Here is a 24,123-nt window from a genome sequence, read left to right as displayed (position 1 = left end):
ATTTCGTAAGAGGTGAACTTTCCGAAAACCTTAAGGTTTAAGTTATGTGCTCTGGGAAAAACGCGAATAACATAAAAAAATTAATAATAATCCAAGAGTAGGTGTTCTTCACTCCACGCCTCTGAATCTCATAGCCGAAGTTGTCCACACCCCACTTCTGCCTATAATCTTGTTGTATAAATAAACCCATCAATTCAAAACAATTCACTTTGTTCGGAATTGACTACGAACGAATTTATATTTACATCAGCTAGTGATAAGTCCTTACGAACATGCACAAGTATCCGATAATTCTACTCCTCTTATCGTGTCTATATTCACAAGTAACTCCGCAAAAAATTATAATTGTTGGAGCAGGGGCATCGGGCATAGCTGCCGCTACGAGGCTCATAGAAAAAAATGTTACGGACTTTATAATTTTGGAAGCTGAAGAGCGACTTGGTGGTCGTATTCATAGTGTGTTCTTGTTGGATGGTGATGAAGGTGGTCATGTCGATTTGGGAGGTGAATATGTTGGGGGAGAAGAAGGAAATGTTGTTTATGAATTTGCCAAAGAACATCTGAAGCATTCTGATGAAACTAAGAGATCGCACAGTTATTATTCAGATGGATCTCTTGTTGATGCCAAACTTACTGCTGATGTTACTTCTTTCAAGGACAATCTGAAGAAGGAATATGAGGGAAAATCTCCTATTTCTGTAGGTGCTGCCTTCAATGAAAAGTGAGTCGAAATATTATTTATTCATTAAAATTCAACACAACAAAACAATATAGTTAAAACTCATTCAATTAAAAAAAATATATAAAAATATTCGTAGTAAATAACCCGAATTTGCTCCAAGTTTCATGAAATTGAAACTGTAGAAAATAAAACTGAACGTATAATTAAGGGAAAAACGCAGTTCTGTGTTCCGTAAGGGTGCAATTGATGTATGAGTCACGAGCGCTCATAAATTTCTGACTTCACATCATAGTTTTCCTCATTTTTTTTGTCCTCATCTTCTCAAAACTCAAGTAAAATTGAATAATTCACAAAGAACAGTATACCTTTTCAAATTTCCAATATTTTTCTTCAAGATTCGTGAAATCCTATATTCGATTGATCTAACCAAAAATTGAGTCACATTTAGCGTTAAGTTTTTCTTCTTCACGCTATTTCAAGGATGATGGTGATTATCACTTTTAATGTTCTTAGAACTATTCATCTTATATTATGTGGTGCTAATTTAGTCTACTATCCCCATTAAACCATCATGTGAACAACTTGGTGTTTCATCCGGACATTCAAAATTTCAATTTTGCAAATAACTTGAAATTGTTGTTTCATCTGGACATCCAAAATTTCAATTTCAACGGTTTGGTTGTCTTGGAAATATTCGGTAAATTTTTTTCGAAAATCTTCTAAAATTTTTTATTGTTTTGGATAGGCCATAAACACGACATTTTGGATGGGGCTTTGAATTGTCATTCTACATCCAAATTCAAAATTTGCACCTGCAGTTTTGAAATTAACAGATACCTCCAGGCGATGCGCCCCAATTTAGGGACAAGATGAGAACATATTGTTTTAATCTGAATATGAAACACGAAACATGAAAAATTTATCAACTAATGGGATATCGTCATTTCGATTAATGGTTGAATGATTGTTTTTTCTACAATGGGATACCCATTCCTAAAGTGAGAATCAGGAAGATTTGCAAAATTCGCTTCTGCAACTATTATGACCTTATCATTTGATGAAAAACGCTTTCCACGCATGAATTTGTTAAGGTTTGAAAACTGATGGAAGTCACTAAGGGCCAAATCTGGTGAATACGGTGGATGGTTTAACAATTTGAACTTTAATTCATGAATTTTAGCCATTGTCAATGTGCTCTTGTGGCACGGTGTTTGGTCTTGATGAAAAAAATGTTTTCTTCTGCAAAACGGAATATTTTTCACGTATTTTTTCCTTCAGCTGCTTCAAAAGGTTACAATCATATTAAGAATTCAATGTTTCATTAGTTTTAAAGTTATTCACAGAAAATTTCATTCGCATCCCAAAAAACTGATGACTACACCTTCTTGGCAGATGTCTGGATAAGAATTCGTTTCGGAGCCGAAGAACCAGGCTCACACTACTCTTTAGCCTCTTGTTTTTATTCGGGATCATGTTGATGGACCAGAGTCTCATCCATAATCATGATTCGAGAAACAAAATCCACCTCATCCTTTCAAAAACGCTCTAAATGTAGCCGAGGATGTCGCATTCGAATGTGTTTTTGTTCCATTGTTAGCGAATGCTGCTCCCATTTTGCACACAGATTTTTGAAACTCAATACTTCAATCAAATCAGTTTACAATGACCAATGAGATGCCTTGAGCTTCGATTGAATCTCTTTCTTTCACTTGACGATTTTCCAATACGATAGGGGAAATGCGGACAAAATGACATACTGTTTTGTTTTTCAATCATATATTCTTAGTTATTGCAATAATACTCCCATTTTGGTGCTGAATACTAACTTTGGTTAATTGTTTTTGAGTATTATAAGCTGAAAATTGAATTAAACTACAAAAATAAAAGATATAAGAAATTATTTCGACTTCTAACAAAATCCATTTTGTCCGTATACTAAGGACAAAATGAAATACTAGTAAAAGACATAATGACAAACATAATATTTGAATGCAAAGTTCGAAAATATGAAGGTTTTGGTTCTCGAGATAGTAGCATACGATGTATAAGCCCAGTGAAAATGCAATGCAGCCACTGCTCACCAGGCATGAAACGAAAAAAAACGTCATTGCAATAAATGCAGGGGCAGTCATCGACATCTTCATTTTTATTGTTAATTTGAAATGGTTTAGTGTCGAATTCTTCATCGTCAACGACCTCATTTATTATTCAATGGCCTTGTTTTTTTTACCACAGGGTTTTTTTATCATTGAATAATGTTTCATTAATTTCTTGTTTCTTCTTCTTGGGTGGAATGGTCGCAGCCGATTTAGCCTTGGTTCTGTCAAAATAAGGCGTTAACGTGCATTTGCGAGCTTCTGGCTTTCTAATGCTTTGTCACTGAAGAAGTGGTAAAAGAATTTCATTAGGAAAGGATATCGTATTTTTTACAAGATACATACCACAATTTCACGTTATATTCCGTATGGTACGTGCAAAATGAGTTCATAACAACATGAAAATGAGCTCCACGAGAAAATCAGTCAACAAAATTCCATATTATTTTCAAAAACATATTTTCTTGACATGTATCGGACAAAATGACATACTATGTTGTTTTGTCCATCAGGATATTATGTCATTTTATCCGATACATACTTTTTATGATATTGAAGCATAATTTCAAAACAAAACTAATATCCATTTTAAAACTTATACATATTATTAAGTCATAACATTACCAACAAGAATACATTAAAAAAAAACGAATATCGTAATGACACTCTCCAGAATCAATTCAGAAACTAAGTGAACAAACAAAATTCAACCGATGTAAACACATTTGTAGCTATTGGACCAGTAAAATAGACAGTAGGATGCCAATTTCTTCGCAGGATTGCCATCATCACTAGCAGAAACTGAATCACTGTGAAACCCCGAGCTATACGGCCCCACTTTTGAAAAAATGTAAATGTTAATTATGTCCGCATATGTCCGCATTTCCTCTATTCTTTATTTTTTGCTGTTTTTGGACGTCCTTTATGTGGATCGTCTTCGAGGCATGTACGACCATGTTTCAAAAACCCATCTTTCTACTGTACTAAGGCCATGTGTTCTTACACTTTCAACATTCGTTCATAAATTTCCTCCGGTTTTAAACCATCCAAAAATAAAAATTCAATCACTGCAAAATACTTGACTTTTCCAATGCCAAAAAATACTGTGACAAATACTTAATGGCTTGTAAACAAATAATGAATAGGCCGACAGGAATGGAACTTCACTCACACCCATAGAAAGGGTGTACCAATATAACAAAAAAAAATTGTTTAGTAGCAAAACTTGCTGAGCAACCATTGTATGTTATTTTCAACTTCTTCTGAGAACCTTGAGTTGCTTTCGAAAATATCACTTCTTATTGTGTTTAAATTGGATTTAAATGTCCTTGGTACCTATTATAATTATTATGATTCTCGGTATGATATGGTCATATGACATTTCATCACACGAAACGTTCTTCTATACTTGGAATAACTCCAAGCCTGTGAGTATAAAAAGTTGAATATAATTATTGAGCTATAATTCCTGTCATTGAAGGATTACCAAGAACTTGTAATATAATTTTTGAACTGAGTATTTGGTATTCACTTTTCTGGAAGGAGGAAACTCGAATAACTAGAAACCGAAGTAACTATTCATGTCACATTGAATCTAATCCATTTCAACAAAATGTAGTTCAACTCACTTCATTCTTGCATTTGAAGGCATTGTGAAAATTTTATTCTGCTTATTATTTTTCTCATTATTATATTTAATCATTTCAATGAAGTATTCAATTGAATGAATTCCACTTTTCAGATACAATGAAGCTGTGGTGAAAAAATATTCGAGTGAGCCACTGAAATCCAAACAGGCTGTAGAATTCATTGGTACCTGTGAAAATGCATTTCTTCGTCGTATTGCTGCTTTCGATTGGAATAAATTACTTCTCAACGATCACTTCAAACTGTGCAAGGGAGACCAAGAAATGAATTGGGATGGTAAAGGTTTCAAGCATTTTCTAGATTTGCTAATGAGGAAATTTGGCGACGAACATAGATTGAGATTGTTCCCAATGTATTATTATAGTACCGTTGAAACAATAGATTGGGCCAACGAAGGAAAAGTCAAATTAATGACCAAAGAAGGACAAAAATACGAAGCAGATCACATTATTTTCACGCCATCTGTTGGTGTATTAAAAGAAAAAAATGAAAAGATGTTTGTTCCCAAATTACCAGCTAACAAAATTGACGCGCTCGAGAGTATAGGTTTTGACTCTACTATGAAGGTTGTGCTTCAATTTGCTCAAAAGTGGTGGAGTGATGATGTGCAGGAATTCAACTTTGTTTATAGTGAAGAAGAAAAAAAGAAAATCAGCGAAGAATTCAAAGAGGGACCCCAAAAAGTAAGATTATATAATAGGTACATATACTGCTTTTCAAAAGTTAGTGAACTTAAGACGATATATATTTAATCTTTTGAAATCATTGTTTTAAGTAGCATAGGAAAGTAAGGAAAAATCAAACACTGCCTATGTGTTTTATGTAATTTGTTACATACGCACATTTCAGAACATTATATACGTGTGTTGTTCAAAAAATTCAGAGTTTCCTGACTTTTGAAGAGCAGCATATTTATACTACAACTGCAATAACAATATTTCATTCTGTTCTCATTTCATGACCAACAATTTTAACATGATAGAAAAGGTCGGTATGACAAGCTAATTGAAATTTAATTTATTTTTCTATTATATGGCAACCGTATTATTGTGGAAACAATTTGATTAAACACTCATTTCAAGATGATTACTCACTTACATTATCTTTACCCTAACATTGTTAGACCAAAAAAGTTTCTACGGTTTTTTTTCAATATGTGGTCATTGAGATTTTCCAGTTATTTTTAATTGGAATTTACTATAATGTGAATTTGCTTTTAATTCAAAGTTAGCATACCTTTTTAGGTAGTGATCTGTTAAATTATTTGAATATCCATTTTCGAAATGATCCAAAAATATATAGGGAGAGTCTTCAACTTGTACATATATTTCAACCGAAGATTCTTGAGGTCAAAAGAAACCTTTACTATTTTTTTCGGTTCGATTTTCCGGACTTTGATGGAATATTCGGAAAAGATTCATCACATATTACATGAATAAGAAATTATATTTCGAAAAACATTTCTCTGCAAGATATAAATAAAAATTGAATTTTTTTATGGATTTTTAACAGCCGGTATCTTTTCAACTGAGCCGAATCGGAAAAAATGGTAAGAGAAAAAAGTGTTTCCTTTGACCTCAGAAATTTTCGGTTTAAATTCACTCGTAACTCGTAACCAACTCATATAAATATATTACCAAGAATTCAAGGAAGAAAAAGTAATGGTGAATATTTCATCTAAGTGAGAAGATCAAATAAAAAAAAGAAATATACATATGGAAACAAAACGTTGTCAATTAAAGATTTAGACGAGTCCAGAAAAAGAGAAAAATCTTTGAAATATTTATCTATATTATGAAAAATATTTGGATCTTTCAAATACCTAGAGTCAGAAGTCATAGTCTTCGTTCCTTACAAGGTTCAATATAAACACAAATAAAAAAATACCTCGAAATAGAATTGTAGATCAAATATGTCAAGTGTCATTTTGTATTAAATTAAGTATTTCCTGATGTTTTTCTCAATATATGTGGATGAGTTCCTAATCGTCTTTCTTTTCCAGGATGGCAAATCTTGGCTGAACTCGTTTTACGGACTCTTTACTGTTTCTGGTCTGCCAAATACTCTCATTGGTTGGTTCACAGGACCTCTAGTTCCAGAAATTGAAAAGTTGGACCCTGAAGTTCTCAAGAAAGGAATGAATATTGTTATAAAGAAATTTTTGGGGAAAAATTTCAATGTCACCGATCCTCTTATAGTAATACCGTGAGTATTGCAATTATTCAATAGTAGTTACTCGAAAAAAAAATTGGTTGCGATAATATCAAAATTGTCCATTGTCCTTTAGTAAATTTTTCATTATATTTTCAGATCCAACTGGCATTCCAATTCTAATTTCCGAGGAGTAACTTCCTATGAAACCCTTGCTTCGGGAAATAGAAAAACCCAAGTGCAAAAAGATTTAGCTGAGCCATTGTTCAACAAGGACAATATACCGACAGTATTATTTGCTGGGGAACATACCCATGAAACTCATTTCGGCACAGTCCATGGTGCTGTCGAATCAGGTTATAGAGCAGCTGATCAACTGGTGGAACATCTTAACAAAATAAAATAAAGACTAAGAAGAAATTATTTCTAGAGATTACATACGACTGTTTATCTATAGGACTTTTTATAAATATAACTAGTAAACAAGATTAATAACATTTGAGAATATACTTAGATACATAACACATTTATCTATAGAGATAATAGTTTTAATAGCAACAAGTTTTTTATCTACACTATTGAAGATTTTGAGGTGAAGTGTCAGTTGTTTCACGACATAAAATCTGAGCCAGGACCGTCGAGATGGAGGGGGACAGGGGTGGTTTTCCTCGGGCCTGTGATTTTAAGAGGCCCGTAATTTTCAAAATTCCGTAATATAGAAGTATACACAAAAAAATTCTAAATGAATTTTTTCACTTATCGCTTGAAACACCATAAGATGTCGAATATTCATTTTACATTCCTCCGCCACCGCTTAACATTATGTAAGTCTGTTCTTCGGGTGAAATAATAGATTCGGGTAAGTACTGAATCCGTTTATTATAAAGGGTGATTCACCGCAATGGCCTATCAGACGTTTTTGGAAAACTAATCGTAATTTTGTGCTGAAAATTTGCATGCCAGTGTTTGAGACAATGATCTTTCTCCCAAAAATATTTATAGATTTCTACAACTTCCGGTTATACCGGAAATAGACTACTACCATAGTGTAAGGTATACTATGCTACTACTTCCTCATTTCAAATGGCATAGTATAGCTTTTTTGATGATAATTCTATATGCCATATCTTGGGTATAAACTCAACGGTTCATGAGTTGATGGGATTCTTATGCAAAAATGGTGGCGCATTTTTTAGAATATTTCTGCAGAAAAAGTTGTTTTCGAAAAAATTATTTTATTTTCAATTCTGCAAATACGTAGTATTATGGGACTGTTTCTGGTTCAGACCAGGAATGTACAGTGTGTTTATCAGAAGGTCATGATGAACTCGGACAAATCAAATTCATCAAAACTCAAGATTTTCAAATAAGGACCTATATTTTTTATTATTTCAGTCAATTCTACGTATAAAAAGAATGAGGTTACTTAAACAAAGCCCATACCTAAAATGAAAACTTCATCGAGAAAGAACTTCAAATGAGGAAAAACCGCAAATTTTAACTGTGTGGAGTAGTCTGTGACTTCCGGAAAACACACAAACTAAAATTCTATGTTCCCATAACTAAATTTGACCTCTCATGAATTGTAATTTATGTTCGTTACGATTGTTGTGTAATCCATAAATCAATAAAATTTTCAATTACGACTAATTGATTACAATTCATGAAATGTCGAATTAAGTTATCGAAACATCGAATTCTAGTTTCTTTCCGGATGTCACAGGCTACTCCTCTCAGTTAGAATTTGCGGTTTTTCCTCATTTGAAGTCCTTTTTCGATAACTCTTGTAGTATTCATTTTAGGTATAGGGTTCAAGTAGCGCTTGAAGTTTGTTTTCTGAATTTTTGATATATTTAGGTATTCATCTCAATATATTTTGAATTGATTTGAAACGTTGATTCACTATCGGAAATAATAAGTCCGTTCTTTGTGCAGAAACTGGCGAATTGAGTGAAATATCGTATCACTGAACACTGATATGTTTTCATTTCCGCGCACTTCATGTCAAATTTGATAGTTCATGTTGGGGACAAAATTTACTCACTGAAAATGACATATGCTCCCTCTATCAATTATTTTCTATGCTCAAAATTTCGCAGGAAGCTTGTAATCGGTATTACTACGTATTATGACTTGATTTTGATTGAATGATATTCTTATAATTTTTCACTAATTTTCTATGGTTCTTTAAGCTATTAATACAAAATTCAGAAGGAGGCCTTAAGAAGGTTATTCTTTATATACATGCGAAATTTCAATCCGATTATAATGTAATTATGGAAATATTGGGTATACACTGTTTTTGTCCAAATATTCTCATTAAAGTTTCTATGGTCCTGATAATGGATCAGCTGAAAAATTTGCACGGAGCTTTATATTTTTTATAAAGATTCCAACTCCGAAGGTTTTGAGCTCATATACAAGGAACCTTAGTCAGATTTTGCCCATTAACGAACTTAACCGTGGAATGTGAGATCCGAATGGTTATCGATATCATGATATGGACGAACAGAATCGAATTTGAGGACGATCTGGACATCTATAAGTCATACCTTGAAATTTGGAGTGATTGTGGGGAAATGATAGAGCGATCCGTTCGAACAAAGGGGGCATTTGATAGATATAATTTTTATTGGTTTTCACAAAATTTTGAAATAACTGTTTTCACTTCAATATATTTACTAATCTGTACCCTTCTCTGAACCCAGTTTCAACAGCTCCGTCCACAGTTGAAAATCTTTCAGGATTTGTAGCTTCTCCAGCAAAAAGAATTCTAGGTTTACCATCCAGTCCTCTCACTGGTTCGAGAAGAGCCTCATGTGCTGAAGTAATATTTCTTTTCCTCAATTTCACTGTTTCGTATGAATATGTACCACGGAAGTGGGGATTTGTGCACCATTTTGAACTGAAAAAAATTTTGGAGTTGAACAAAGTTCACAGAAATTACTAGTAAAAGTTTCCAAAGATGAAAAGTGTAAGCAAGCTGAAAAATATTTGTAGAAGTGATAGCTATTAAATAAAACTTCTGAAATGCTCAGACATGCATCTGATGTTAATCTGCGGCAAAATAAGGATATCTGATAATTCTGGTGTGTCGACTGGCATTGCTGATATTCCCCTTTTCTTCCGTAGGTGACGCTATTCAAATAATGGTCATATTTCCATGGAAATTAGAGCGAAAAACAACCATTCCTATTCTTAGAAGGAATTGAATGATAAAATGTTCATATTTCCACGAAAAAAAAAACATATTTCCGATGCTTATGCATGCTCATGAAGATAATCAATGAGTTGGAGAGCAGAATATCTGATCTAAACATTGAAAAAAATGCTTGACACGAGTGTTCCGTCAAAAACTATAGAGTCGGTGAGATTAGTAAAGCCTAAGAAAAGCCACGACCTGTAAGTGACCCTAGACAAAGTAGTAGAGTTTATGCAGGGGCAACCCCTGTCCTTGAAAGTCAGCTGATTCAAAATGGCCCTGAAGAAGGCAGTATCAACTGCTCGAAAACTGCAGAAATGCCGTAGCCATGTCTGCTATATTCGAGAGGTATTGAAATGTGAGCTGTGAGCCTAATGTAAGTGTTATACTATAATAGAATTCTTATTGAATGCGTCAACTTTCAATGTTGAATACTTGGTTTGGTAAAAAATGACATTTTCCTCCAAGCTGAAGCGGTTATAGGTTAAAGAAGCACTATTTAGGTTTACTTAGAATTTGTAGCAACAGGAATTCAAAAATCAGCAAAGGTTGTTCATTTTCTCGAATAAAAAATTGCAATATAATTTGAAAAATACACGACTTAGTGCTTTTCAAATTTTTTCAGATGAATATTATGAATTCGCTCGTTACCAGATTCTGGCTCGGCAAGGGCTTCTGGGACAGCCAGTATATAATGATAATATATATTTTAATACCTATCACCCCACAAAGACAGAATAGAAAATCACGAATTCCAAATCAAATAATTGCACGAAAACGAAAATTCATTCATGTGTAGTGACTCTGTCTGCTCACAGATGGCGCTAAGGCTGTTCGCGCCACACTACTTCGGCCCTGACCCTGACCCCAACAGGGTCACCTCTCACGATGGTGTGAGAGGGTGTTTCTTAGGCAGAGATTGCTGGATTGCCTAACTGATGAGTCCACCAACGATCTCGGTACTAACACCAAACCCCTGGAAGAGGGCGCACATCGTAAGTCTCGTCAAAATGTGTATTTCCTTTGTGAGATCTAATAATAATGGTTGTTTTCTGAATGTAAATTCTGAATATTTAGGATGCAAAAGAAAAATTCCAGATAATTTGAAAGATCTGTCAATTGGGCTGGAAATCAAGTGGGTTTCTAGTGTCATTCTGTTGGATTTCGTACTTACTGAATAACGGTTTTCGGCTTTGTGATGTTGTAATCTCTACTGAGATGTTTCTGCAATGTATATAATACTGCTGATTCCATTTCTTTCTCGCTGAGTTTTTCGACTTCCTTAACGAATGGACCGCTGTACCAACCTATCATAACAAGGGGATTTTTCGGTGCTAGACCCATGTAACTGAACCAACTCAACCAATGATCTTTATCCTAGAAAAAAATTATTCCAATTATTTCAATTAGATAAATTTGCTATATCTATTCATAAGATAGGTATTGATTCAGCATAATGTTCATAGCAAGACTTTTTATTGCTCATGCCCGGCTATCATGTACAAATATCTGTGATTTTCAAATTTTGAAAACTGGTCTTCAATGGAAATGCTATTTTTTACTATTGAAATGAAGTTTTTTCTTCATTAGATTCAAGACAAGAATTTAACAGATCCTACAACAGATAAAAGAAACTATTTAGCTTATATCGTTAGTAAGGATCTCGAAATGTGTTTTTAAGAAATCTGTATGGATCCCTTACTGTCATGGGTCCATAACGAATATCCTTCTTCAAATCCTCAACATCCTTTTCATTCCATACAAACAAAAAATTTTCATTTCCATGCCACCAAGCTCGGGGAAATTCTATTAGGATCTTCATTATTCCATCGAATCCCAAATTCTCAATAGCACTCACTTTGTCATCACTTAGTTTGGGCTCAAAAAGTGATTTGTAGTTGTGTTTGAGGACTCCAAGGGAAGGAGTGAAAACGACATGGTCACTCGAGTATTCGGAACCATCTACACACTTAACATTGACAGAATTACCTTTTAATATTACTTTAGAAACAGTTCGGTTGAAAAGGATTTTGTTATCTATGTTGTAACCTGTTTTGTTCGGGAAATTCTTCAAAAGTATATCGAAGATGGTCTTGTATCCTAAACCATTCCAAGATAGAGTCTGATCCCCATCCGCATCATAGAATGTCGAAGTAGCACTGATGTCAAACCAATCAAAAGCCCCTTCCAAGCTCAATATTGCTCCTTCTACATTTTTCAGCGAGCATTTTGCATAATTCAGCATTTCGGTGTCATTTTGATATTTGGCCAATATTGTACTATTGTATCTGAAAATAGAGAAAATGCATTTTTTTTGTAATTGCAATTGGCCAAGTGGCCTCGATGAAAGATATATGGGATGCAATGATTTCTGTTGTGAATAATGAAAATACTTTTGATATCATGAAACTTTTATGAGAACAGGTGATTTCTCTAAGATATCATCATGTGAAAACTAGACCACTGCCAAAAAGCATTGAGGCATTGAGTTTTCTAATTATGTTGAATGGTATCATAATAAATCGAGTAATGAATCTTATCTCATATATTATTAAACTGTGTTGTGATCTTCAATGAGCGCATTAACGAAGCAGTGCTCAAAAGCTCTCAACTCCCATTCAGTGCTCTTCTCAAATGTTCTCGTTATTTTCCAAAAGACACCTGCAAAATGACTTGGCTACCGCCCGACATAGATTTAATAATAATAATAATAATTTATTCATGGTCAATTTTCAAACACAAGATGTGTAACTATACCTACCCAAACTGTAAGAAACATCCTCAGGCATAAGGGAATCAAGTATAGTATTATACAAGGGTTTTCCAAGTTTCCAGAAATTCCTTTAGGGCCAGTGAATGTATTGCCTAACAATGCTTTGAAATAAACTCCGGTATTTAGCGGATCGCGGTATCCACTTCAAAGGGACATCTATGGCCAAGCGTTTTTATAGACTAGTTCAAGTGATTTTGGATATACTATATACCTTTATGGGTGTACTATCCAGACCAATCGATTTTACCTTTTTACATCTGAGGTCGATGTATTCCAGATAATAATAGTAGGCGGTAAAAGTTATTTTCAATGCACCATAATATTAATAATATTTTATCCTTTCTTTAAGACGTAACAAACTGTATAGAAGACTTTAAAAAAATATATATGCACACGATAATATATTAATGGAAAAAAAAATTAGTAACTCAAACAGAAAATTAAGATAACGAAAGATTCTAATTCCTAAAAAAAATTAATTCAAGTCGAAATTCAAGTATTCGCTGACACTATAAAAACAATTTATCAGTAATAATTCCGCAATATCTTTCTTTAATTTTCTGTACTTTCACTCCAACGGAAGATGATTGAACAATCTGATGCCATATTATGTTGGCGAGTGCTGAAATCTAGCTGTTCTATGTTTTGGAATACAGAGAGTAAATTTATGCATTGTATTGTAATCATGGTAATCAGAGCATTTTTTCAGTGACTGGATGACTCGAAAAGGATCCTCCCCATAACACAAAACTCAGGTGAGAGAAGGCCAAGAAATTATAGGCTTAAATCAGAGATTCTTCCGATAGGATTTGCTATACTATAATGAATCGAGAATTGGAAAAACCTTCAAAATTAGGTCGAACCAAATTCTAAGCAGCATGAGAGGTTCGAATTATTGATAAATCATAAGTAGATCTTTCAGCAGTTTATTTGTCTCAGATTTCAAATATATGGATCATTAATGCCACATAAATTGAGTGGTTAACTTAACACTATTCACAAATTTGTCTTTCAAGGTCCAAAATACAAATTTGTCTTTCAAGGTCCAAAATGCAAATAAGGATCTAATATTCTTAAACGGAATAATTTTTCTGAAAAAAATTTTGTATACAACATGAAATTGCTATTAATGCCCTCAACTAAGCCCCTCTATGAGAAATAGATTAGAAAAATAGAATCAGTATCGCTTAGGGACGCAGATTGAGGTTCAGAACTAATACGTCGGTCGGTAGCGAAACCGGACTGAGGGAAAAAACAATTTCTAGTGAGGATCAGAGTAACTTTTAATAAGGTCGAGTCAAATAGTAAAGAAAATTAGCAGATGAGAGAAGTTAACGAACTTCACGTATTCAAAAAATAAAAAAAAGGAATTGTTTCGACTCTAAGAAAGGTCGAGTTAGTTAAGAAGTAAAGTAAAAGAGGTTTTCAATAAAGTTTCAGTTTTTGGTTATTATAGAAGATGTTAGCTCGGAGTTTGCGGTTCGGGTGTAAAGAGAGGTTTAAAGTGAATAAAAAGGAATTACACGTCTTGTGTGGAAAGTTGAAAAGAAGTTTATTAAAACTAGGTTTAGGCCGAGCCTATATACTAAACTAGCACCGCGAGATAAGGGCAAGTAAACGATATTTTGGGTGTTTCCTTTTCTTTCTGTTTTGTTGAGAAACCAATACAAAGTTAAATGAATAATTTTGTGTTCTTTTTTTTTTTGAGTATTAGATTATTTGAGAAATTTGCAGGTATCATGAAGTTTTTGGTCGTTGAGTAAAATGACACAAATTTTGTGATTAATATGATTTTGGTTTTTGTTTTATTATATTCAATTAAAAAAAAATAATTGACTCCAATTAACCTTGAAATCTAATCTCGTCCCAAAGAAAGAAAATCAACTAGAAAGACCCGCCCATTAAAGCGCTGGCCGAACTCACAATAAGACCTTTGTGAATTGATATAATTATTCATTCTACGGAACCTCTGGAAAGCCGCTTTTCCAGGGGTTGAAATAACATCTCAACAGGAGATAAGTGAACTTGATCTCCAGTTTATTACAATACCTCTAAAAACGAATAGTTGCAGTAGCTAGAAGTACAGCCGATATGTATCAACATGAGGGATATTTTACAAGAACACGAACAAGAAGATGCCACGTTATCAGGATAGTATGTGACAACCTTGAGAAAGTTAATATCCACGTTTTGAGAAGATCTGCAATTAGTTGAGACTTAAACACAATAGAATTTGTGTCGGAACAATTTGACTGGGAAAGCTTTGTGCAGGACTATACCTATAAGAAGGTTGATTCATACAATGCCTAACCGAATACGCGCTGTTATAAGGCTAGAGATTACAACATACTGTATTAAGTTAAAATTTTTTCAGAAATAACATTTTTTTGCCAAATGGAATGATTGTAAAATTGTATAGTGTAATCTCAAGTTGAGTTCATTCTTACCTTGATAAATACACTTCCCCTAGAGATGAATCTTTATCGTGAACATATTGAATGAGGTCGTAATACAATTCTTTACTGACACTTTGTAAATTTTCACCATTTTTTCTTTTACCAGAAAAGTAGACAGTAACATTGTTTATTTCTGGTCTATGTACCACATAGTCTTTTGCTAAGTCGTAAACAATGTTACCCTTCTCGCCATGAACGTATTGAGCACCCAAATCTATTATAGCATTTCCCAAGTGGAAACTGTGAATGCGACCTCCAATACGATTTTCAGCTTCTAGTATGATGAAGTCTGTGATATTGTGTTCTAGAAGTGTTGATGCTGTAGCGATCCCTGGAAAAAATAAAGTGAGATTAATTTTTCAGATAATTTGAAAAATTTATAGATCAATCAATGGGACGATATCATTTTCCTCGGCAACCTCAGGAGCTGCTGTTGTAATTAACCGAAATGGGTTAATTACAACAGCAGCTCCTGAGGTTGCCGAGGAAAAAGAATTGAACTAGTTTGAAAACATAAATTTAATATTTATATAAAGGGTGGTTAAGCGCGATGGGCTTATTAGACGTTTATGGAAAACTAATCATAATTTGGTGCTGAAATTTTGAATGTTGGGGTTTAAGACAATTGTCTTTCTCCCTAAAATATGTTCAGCTCTCTACAATTTCCGGTTATACCGGAAACATACTACTACTTCCTTATTTTAGAAGGCAGACACAATATACTATTGCATCATTAGATAGCTTTTTTGATGGCAATTTTAGCTATATGCCATACCTTTGGTGAAAACCAAACGGTTCATGAGTTAAAGGGATTCTCATGAAAAAAAATGGTGGCGACGAGGACCCACATCGCGATGAATCACCCTGTATAGACTCTAAAACGAACGTCTTCGGTAGCATGAAAACCTGAGCAAAATCTTTATACTGTATAATGTTGAAGGCTTTCAAGACCAGATTGTTCAAAAGTGTGCTATGTGTGAATTCATGCTAAAAAATCAAATAGTAATGCACAAAAAATTTCTTTTCAAGCAACGGATAGTAAAAATCTCATTAACAGATTGACGTTAAGTATAATCAAAACATAATTGGTTAATAGTTCCAATTCATCAATTTTAGGTTGTCAAATTGGAAAAATCATGTTTCGAAAATTTCAAAGGACCATATGTATTGGAAAACAGCCCAACACCAATTTGCTGATGACTGGAAAAAGCCAGATTGTTATAATTGATCCCTCGAAAATATTTGTATATGGGTACGTATATTTGCAAGTAGATAATCAACCTTCAGAATTTGATTTCAAAATCTTTGGGCATTGTTCCCTTGTTAAAACTTTGGTCTAAATACAAAGTATCATAGGAACCTGAATGTATGAAAAATGGTCACTGGTTACATTTCAAATGTTAGTATTATTTTTGTAGACCCTTCTTGCCCTTAATAAGAAAAGCTGATCAAAAGACTCTGGTAAACGCTGCTTCCCAAGATAAAGGGTTTTCAAAGTAGACAGCGGTAAAAACTACAAATGTAAGATTATCATAACTTTTGAACCAGGGAACATATTCGAATAGTTTTTCTGCTAGTTTTTCAGCTGAAGGGGCTAATCTTCATTGATCACTGAGGCTTTAAAATTTTTTAGGAGTGGTTATCGTCTTACTTATGAGAACATAAAGTTCATTGAGTTATTCAGCGAGCCATCTTTTTTTTTTACTTTCAGCCATAATGGTTTCGTTTTTTGTGGTTATCTTTTTCATTTATGAAAATTCGATTTTTATTAATTTTGGGCAAATGGCCCCCATAGATTTCGAATAAAGTTTCACATACCCCGATGCTCGTATTGCTGAACGATTTTTAGATTTTACACATTTTTCAATGTCAACTGAAAATTTTGTTTGTGTTTTTGTTGTGTTTTTCCCCGAACGACACCATAGATTCATCAGCGACAATCATATATAAAAGGCATTCAAATCAGTTCTATACCAACCAAAATTATATTGAACGAAGCACTCTGAGATTGAATTATCAATCAAATTGAATATGTGATAATATTATTTACATACCTGAAGCACCAGCACCAATAATAATAATCTTTTCGGCAGAAGTGTAGCCCAAAAGGCAAACACTAATGCATAACCACGATCCAAACATTTTTGGTCAGTACAATAGTTTCATAATATCGATTATGCAGACGCGTGCGTTCAATCAAGTATTGACCTCTGATAATTGGGATGATAATCAATTGAACTTCAACTCAGTCGATATGGTAGTGAGAAGAAGATCATTCATTTACTATTGAATAATGATGCGGATTCTTCTAACTTGGAGTGATAATTCCAAGTAACTTTCTTAGGTTTTATAATTCATAACTTATTTCCAATGAAATTTGATTTCATTGATATATATTGTGAATATACCGTAAAGATGAAATAATATTTGGTCTCCAATTTCGATATTTTCACGTAAATGCATTTCAGACCATCCTGAATATCTTTGGTTCTTGATTTGTCTATCGATCTGTGTCCGCATATAAGGCAACTTCTACAATTTTGATCCGATTTTAATGAAATTTGGTATGTATACATTCTGTTCGAGCCATAGATGGTTCCAAATGAAATTCAGCTTTGTCAGATATAGGGTACACGTTGAACATGCGCACACTGGAAATTACCGGTATTTTTATATATCGCGTTTCACTTGTTCGATGTTATTGGGATGAGGTAAAATGGTTATTGAGATTGGATAGTGGTAAGGATCTTCCAGTTGAAACATTAACGGAAGCATAAAAATTTCAACTCTTTTGAAAATGTTACGAATGCATACATTGGAAATTCTCGAGAGATGAAAGAGTTAAAACAGCGAAACATTAGAGTTTTTATAGCTACTTACATATAATGAAATGATCAAAATGAATCAGTAGTAAGTACCTAATTCTTGAACATAATTATATAAAAACAGCTCTGATATTTTCCATTTCCAGATGACCAAATCCCTAAAGAGGAAGTTGAACTCTATATCAAAAAAAATGATTCAATTTCGAGAGCCATATTTCAATTTTGAGGTTAATCTTGGGTAGGACGTTCAATGATTTTTGGACATTTTTCTTCAAGAAATACTTTTAATTGTTTTTGTGGAGTACAAGATTTTTCCTCGATCTCATTTTGAATTTGAATTTAAATGTGTGAAACTATATCGCCTACGCGGTGTTTTGATCTATCAAAAATGCAGTAGGAGTAGAAAAGAAAAGACATGTATTTCTTTTTCGAAAATTGACAACTCAACTAACTTCAATCAATTAAAAGTAACTGTCACACACTAGATCCCTACCGTCGTATGTAGGAAGATTCTCAACATCCTCCCCAAATATAATATAAAATGTATAAGGCCAAACCTGCTATTTTTTCCGACCCATTGTCGATCTGATGCAAGTTTTCAACCTCTTCAATTGAAAAATTCTTCTCAGAGCTCACCACACATTCAGAGATTACACAGATCAAATATAGTTAGTAAACTTTCAGATATATTGGATATTCAGTAGTTATAAGTATCCCGAGTGCTTGCCAAATACTCGAATATTTTCCCGACTGCATTCGGAATATTCGATAATTTGGCAAATACTTCTTCTGAAATAATACCTGATTTCAATTTTAGTAGTTCTAGATTTAAATTCTCCTTTGAATGAAGCAATTCAACTTCCGCAAATATTGCTTTGTAACAGGTTTCTTCATTGTTCAGGTCTTCGATACCTAAATGTATTATTGAAATTGCGTGACAAAAAACCGAAATCATAGGGTAAGTATATTATGCCGATGACGAATGCGAAACTAGTATATAGCAAAACAAGGGACGACAAAGTGGTTAGATGAAGAATAATAATAAGTTTTGGACTCAGATGTCTTCGTAGTGCAATAAAAGTTATTATCTTGGAAGCGATAATAAACTCATAAACCGTAAAAGGGTACGACTTTTCATTACCCTGTCGATTTCTATGAAAAGTGAGATAATTATTGGTTCATTTATGGAAAGAATTTCGTTCTCTGACTTGGCGAGAATTCTGAAATTTTATATTATGCAAGTCTAAGAGAGGTAATTACCTCCAGTATCCCTCCATATCTACGCCCTCGATCCTGCCGGCACCAAAAGACCCATATCGATAATATCAATATCAATGTGATCATACATTACTTCAAATTTAAAAGATAACCTAGTCTCCTAAAACAGCTCCCATACAATACCCATTCAGTTGTGCGAAGTTTACTTCAGGAACAAATATGGCATATTTCCATCCTCTCAGGTCGAACTTTGCATCAGCAATCACCTTCTGTGATGCACTCACGAACTGATATAGTTTTCTTCTTCGTCCACCCTTTGGACCCAGTTATCGACTCAAAAGCTTCCCTACATTTTTTTAAATGTTTACATTCAACTGATTTGTTAGTGCCCAAAATTCAAATAATATCTGCTCCCAATGGAAATGGACTATAAGTGATACCAAATGCAACCCTTGTGTGTCTATAAATCGGTAGTTCCTTGGCTTTATTATTATATAAAGGGTGTTTTTTTTAGAGCTATAGAACTTTAAATTGCAATAAAACAACGATGGATCATTCGATTGACGTGAATTTCATTTATCCGCAAGATAATCTTGTGGCATTATATTTTAAATATGATTTCTGGCATATGACCGTCAAGCCTGGCTCGGATGTAGTCCAATCTGGACGTCCAATTTTCGATGACTTTTTCCAACATTTGTGGCCGTATATCGGCAATAACACGGCGAATGTTGTCTTCCAAATGGTCAAGGGTTTGTGGCTTATCCGCATAGACCAATGTCTTTACATAGCTCCACAGAAAGTAGTCTAGCGGTGTTAAATCACAAGATCTTGGAGGCCATTTCACAGGTCCGAAACGTGAAATTAGGCGGTCACCAAACGTGTCTTTCAATAAATCGAGTGTGGCTCGAGCTGTGTGACATGTTGCGCCGTCTTGTTGGAACCATAGCTCCTGGACATCATGGTTGTTCAATTCAGGAATGAAAAAGTTAGTAATCATGACTCTATACCGATCACCTTTGACTGTAACGTTCTGGCCATCATCCATCCATTATCTATTAGTGGTACACTTTGCTCAAACAATTTTTTATCAAACAGTCACTGAACTATGAACTTCCGGTGTAAAGTGCTGGTTCCTCCAATTTCAAAAACATTGCAATTCTTGACAATGTATTTCAAAAACATTGCAATTCTTGACAATGTATTTATTCTCACATACTGGCGGGTACACCTCCCATTTTTGCAAAAACCAAAAAGCGGCTTGAACAAGAATTCTTTGTTCTTAAAGTCATGCATTTTTTACACAAATTGATCGGGTTGACTGGAAATACTTCTTCGTCGTGAGATTCGTTCAAAAACTTCTGTATTTCAGGTACCCAGTTCTAATCTCTTGGAATTCTTTGGTTTATATCCCGTGATTTGCTTTTCAAAAAGCTCTTCAGTTTGTGATATTTTGAAATACAGGTGAATAGTCTAGCGAAGCATCGAGTATTTGGTCCATAGCGACGATGGAGCTAATTTTTTGCAAATGTAAAAACTAACACAATAGAAAATTTCATCGAATTAAACTTAAGAAGATGAAGACTCAACAATTTCGAACTTTTACATCTCTACTTCTTCTGTAAGGAAATCCTCAGGAACGTAATTTCCATCGGTGCAGAAAGCTTTTTTTTTTCTGAGGGGAAAACTGATGGTCACAAACATTCGCTAACAAGTATCATACTCATGACAACTAAACAACCTGCTTTGACCAAAATGTATAAAAAGTAACTGTTAAGTCATTCTGACATTTATAGGGTACTGAAACGCAAGTAGCTTTGATTTGATCACAAAAAGTGTTAATTATTATCTCATAAAAAACCATTTCATTCACTTGTTGGATAAAACATTGTAAGGCACTCATCTGTTATGTTTCCTAAGTCACTTGAGAATATGTAAAAAATCCTTCTCACGTGCCTTATTTTCAACATAAGACACGTTTTAGATGACAAATTCTCTAAAAAACTTGCTTCGACTGCATGTAATAATAAATAAGTATAGAATATAAATTGGTTCAAATATTATTGTTTTAAATTTGAGAATTTAATCATAAATCAATTGAGTTTAACGCAATTTACAGTGCTCAGCACCACAGGTTAACATGCTCCAATAGTGCTATCTTGAAGTCTGGAAATACATTTTGTTGGAATCCCGCTAACAAAATTCGGAAAAAAATTTTCACACGCTCAAAGTTACCACTCAACCATGTTTTCTGGATACCTTATAACTCATAAGATCAGTGAAACTTATATTCAACTATTACTAACACAGCTTCAGTGCCTGTTGTTCAGTTGTTATATTTTATAGCTCCTAATCCTAAGACTGAGTGAATCAATATTCATTATCGGATATACAAATAAGGATACGATTGTTGAGTGCTGAAATATGTATTTATTATTTTTTCAAAAATGTAACGCCCCCGGGTGGGCTCGAACCACCAACCTTTCGGTTAACAGCCGAACGCGCTAGCCAATTGCGCCACGGAGGCTCTATGAATTAATGGTTATTGATTTTTTATTTCGAGACTGAAGTGATAGCTTCCAATTTTGGAATGTTGTAAGTAAGCACTTGGATAGGTAGGTAATATAAGTTTATAAAAAAATTTCGTTAAATAAATAATTGAACTCAACCACAGATTCGTCATGCCGGTGGAGGCATGAATTGATTGGCATTTTAAGTCGAGAAAGGCATCAAACGATATGGTGCGTTTGATAAAACAGTCTGAACCGATGGCCTCCACCATGTTGGTATGTTGGCATGTTGGTATATTGATGAAAAAATAATATGAAACTTTACCAGAACTTGAAAATGAAAAACCATATTAGGGTAGGAACAAATCTACAATTTTCAGTATTTCAAATATCATGATCATAAAGAAATAGACTGCTTGGATTTCAGATTGGGATTTTACCTATAACTAAAGGAAAAATCAATTCGGTGGTATTGATGAATTTGATTTTTGCAAAATGAAAATTTCAGAGCTTTGTCCCATAGACTGTGACTGTGCAGTGAAATTTTCCCCGATCTATCTAGGACAAATGAAAGTTTAATCATGACAGGTTTATAATTTTTTCCTTCGATTGACTGCAAATATTGATTTTGCAGACACATATCAATCAACAGAATATTACTTGTCCTTCCTAGGCAGCAAAGTGATTATTCTCAATGCGAATAAAACATTCGATGTTTTCTGACAATCAATATTTTTGCAACCTCCTTTTTTCTGGAGGAGTAAGTACTTCTAAGTCGCTATCACTGTCCATAATATAAATATATCCAATATTTTTCCAAAAAAATGTAAGATATTTCATAAGTTGCCTAATTATCATGCACATATACATATTTCCATAGCAACCAGCCTTACCAAAATTTGTGATTTCTATCAAATTTCGTAATTTCGATAATTTATCAACACAGGACAAATTAAAAGATTGTGGGAATTGTAATGATTTGCAGATACAAAATCCTAAATTCTACATATATCATTATAAACAATCGAAGAAAAAATTATATATGCATATAACTCTGCAGCAAAGTAGATTAACTATTGACTGCCTTGGCTGAATTACTAGCCTCGCTACGCTGGGCTATCAACAATATTAGCCGCGGCAGTCAATCTAATGCTCTGCTGCCTAGTAAAACAAATAACGCTCACACGTTTGGGCGTCATTTTGGTCAAGATATTCCAAGATTTTTTTTCTTGACAAGATATCTTGGAATTAACATATGATTTCTTGTCTTGTCTTGAGATCTAAATTAGCTTCTTGTCTTGATAGGTATTTGTAGGTGAAAAATTCACTTGGCTTCCAATAATTAACTTCATTTGATTCAGGAATTCAATTCAAATCTATCTTCACTATAATCTAAATGTTGATAATCTAGTATTTGTTATAGTGACTCTATACTTGAAGGAAACATGGCGTCGTGGAGCATCATTCTCTGAATCGGCAAAGCTGGGTATATAAACCTGTAGTAAAGCGGATATTTGAAAATTATCGAAATTATGAGAAATTATTTTGCAGAGAGAATATACGTTAAATTCAAAAGAGTGATCGCGACTTGTTTAGACTGATCTTATCTTAGCATAAGGATGTTTTATTTTCCAATCAATGCTTTTCTTAGTAACCGTCTCACGGCGTTGGTGAAATCGATATATTTTTTACGGATAAGAAAAATAATAATAATCTTGACTTATCTGAGTTCGATACATGCGAAAAAACCGTCAGGGTCTTTCTCAGATGACGCAGCAAAAAGGTCTTAGGCGGAATTGAAGTATGTTTCTTGCTGAGATCGACAGAAAAATTTAGTTTGAAGTAGAGGTAAGGACTCTTATTGAAAAAAGATGAAAAATGTTCTAACCAATGATCTAATTGACATGGTATCATGAGGAGTAGTTGGGGCGGTCTTAGAGAAGTATGATGTTAGGATTTTTTGTGGAGGTCAAAAGAGTTAGTCAGTATCGCTTAGGGTCTCTTAGTAAGAACGGTTAAATTAGGTCAGAAGTAGAAAACTAGGAATTTTTTGGGATAAAGTTAGAATTTGTTTTTTTAGAATCTCTTTGGAATAAATTAGGTCAGATCGGAGTTCGCGGATCGGGAGTGAAGTGTTATATAAGGAATTACACGTTTCGAGTGAACAGTTTGGAAAAATTAAAACTAGGTTTAGGCAGGGCCTAAAATACTCACCTAGCATCGTGGGATAAGGGCAAGTTTTTGGTTCTTTACTTTTTAGTTTATTTGTTGATGTGTGAATGTTTTTTTCTTTCAATGAAAATAAGTTTATTTGAGTAGTCCCGATTCTCCCAAATTCAAAGTTGATATATTGTTTCGTTTGTTTGAATAACAGATTATTTGAGACATTTTTTGTTTTATAAAATTTTGGCCGTTGAGTCAACATTTCAAGGGATATTGTAACTTTGGTTATTTTTATTTTTCTTTATTATATTTAATTTAAAATTTAAATCGATTTTCATTGACCCAATAAACTAATCCAGTCCCTAGAGAAGAAAATTCAACTAATAAGACCTGTCCATTG

At 33.8% G+C, this 24,123-nt stretch overlaps 2 protein-coding genes and 1 non-coding gene across 3 annotated transcripts; 1 reads left to right on the top strand and 2 right to left on the bottom strand.

The window, feature by feature from the left end:
* The first annotated feature begins 202 nt into the window (after nucleotides 1-202).
* Nucleotides 203-7,073, top strand: LOC123680366 (spermine oxidase-like). The gene is made up of 4 exons (XM_045618232.1): nucleotides 203-721; nucleotides 4,520-5,108; nucleotides 6,428-6,630; nucleotides 6,736-7,073. The coding sequence occupies exons 1-4, from the start codon at nucleotides 273-275 to the stop codon at nucleotides 6,980-6,982; spliced, it is 1,488 nt and encodes a 495-aa protein (XP_045474188.1). The 5' UTR covers nucleotides 203-272; the 3' UTR covers nucleotides 6,983-7,073.
* Nucleotides 7,074-9,188: 2,115 nt separating this feature from the next.
* On the bottom strand, nucleotides 9,189-17,217 carry LOC123680371 (spermine oxidase-like). The gene is made up of 5 exons (XM_045618245.1): nucleotides 17,062-17,217; nucleotides 14,999-15,338; nucleotides 11,481-12,066; nucleotides 10,953-11,155; nucleotides 9,189-9,481 (listed from the first exon to the last, which is right to left on the bottom strand). Exons 1-5 carry the CDS (start codon nucleotides 17,147-17,149, stop codon nucleotides 9,241-9,243), a joined length of 1,458 nt encoding a protein of 485 aa, XP_045474201.1. The 5' UTR covers nucleotides 17,150-17,217; the 3' UTR covers nucleotides 9,189-9,240.
* A 4,286-nt stretch (nucleotides 17,218-21,503) lies between these two features.
* On the bottom strand, nucleotides 21,504-21,577 carry Trnan-guu. The gene has a single exon. It is a non-coding gene; the product is annotated as a tRNA-Asn (tRNA).
* Between the last annotated feature and the right edge of the window lie 2,546 nt (nucleotides 21,578-24,123).

This window comes from Harmonia axyridis, chromosome 1 (assembly GCF_914767665.1).
Source record: "Harmonia axyridis chromosome 1, icHarAxyr1.1, whole genome shotgun sequence".
Classification (NCBI taxonomy): Eukaryota; Metazoa; Arthropoda; class Insecta; order Coleoptera; family Coccinellidae; genus Harmonia; species Harmonia axyridis.
Note: the sequence above shows the minus strand (reverse complement) of the source record. Positions and strands in the feature narration are given on the sequence as shown.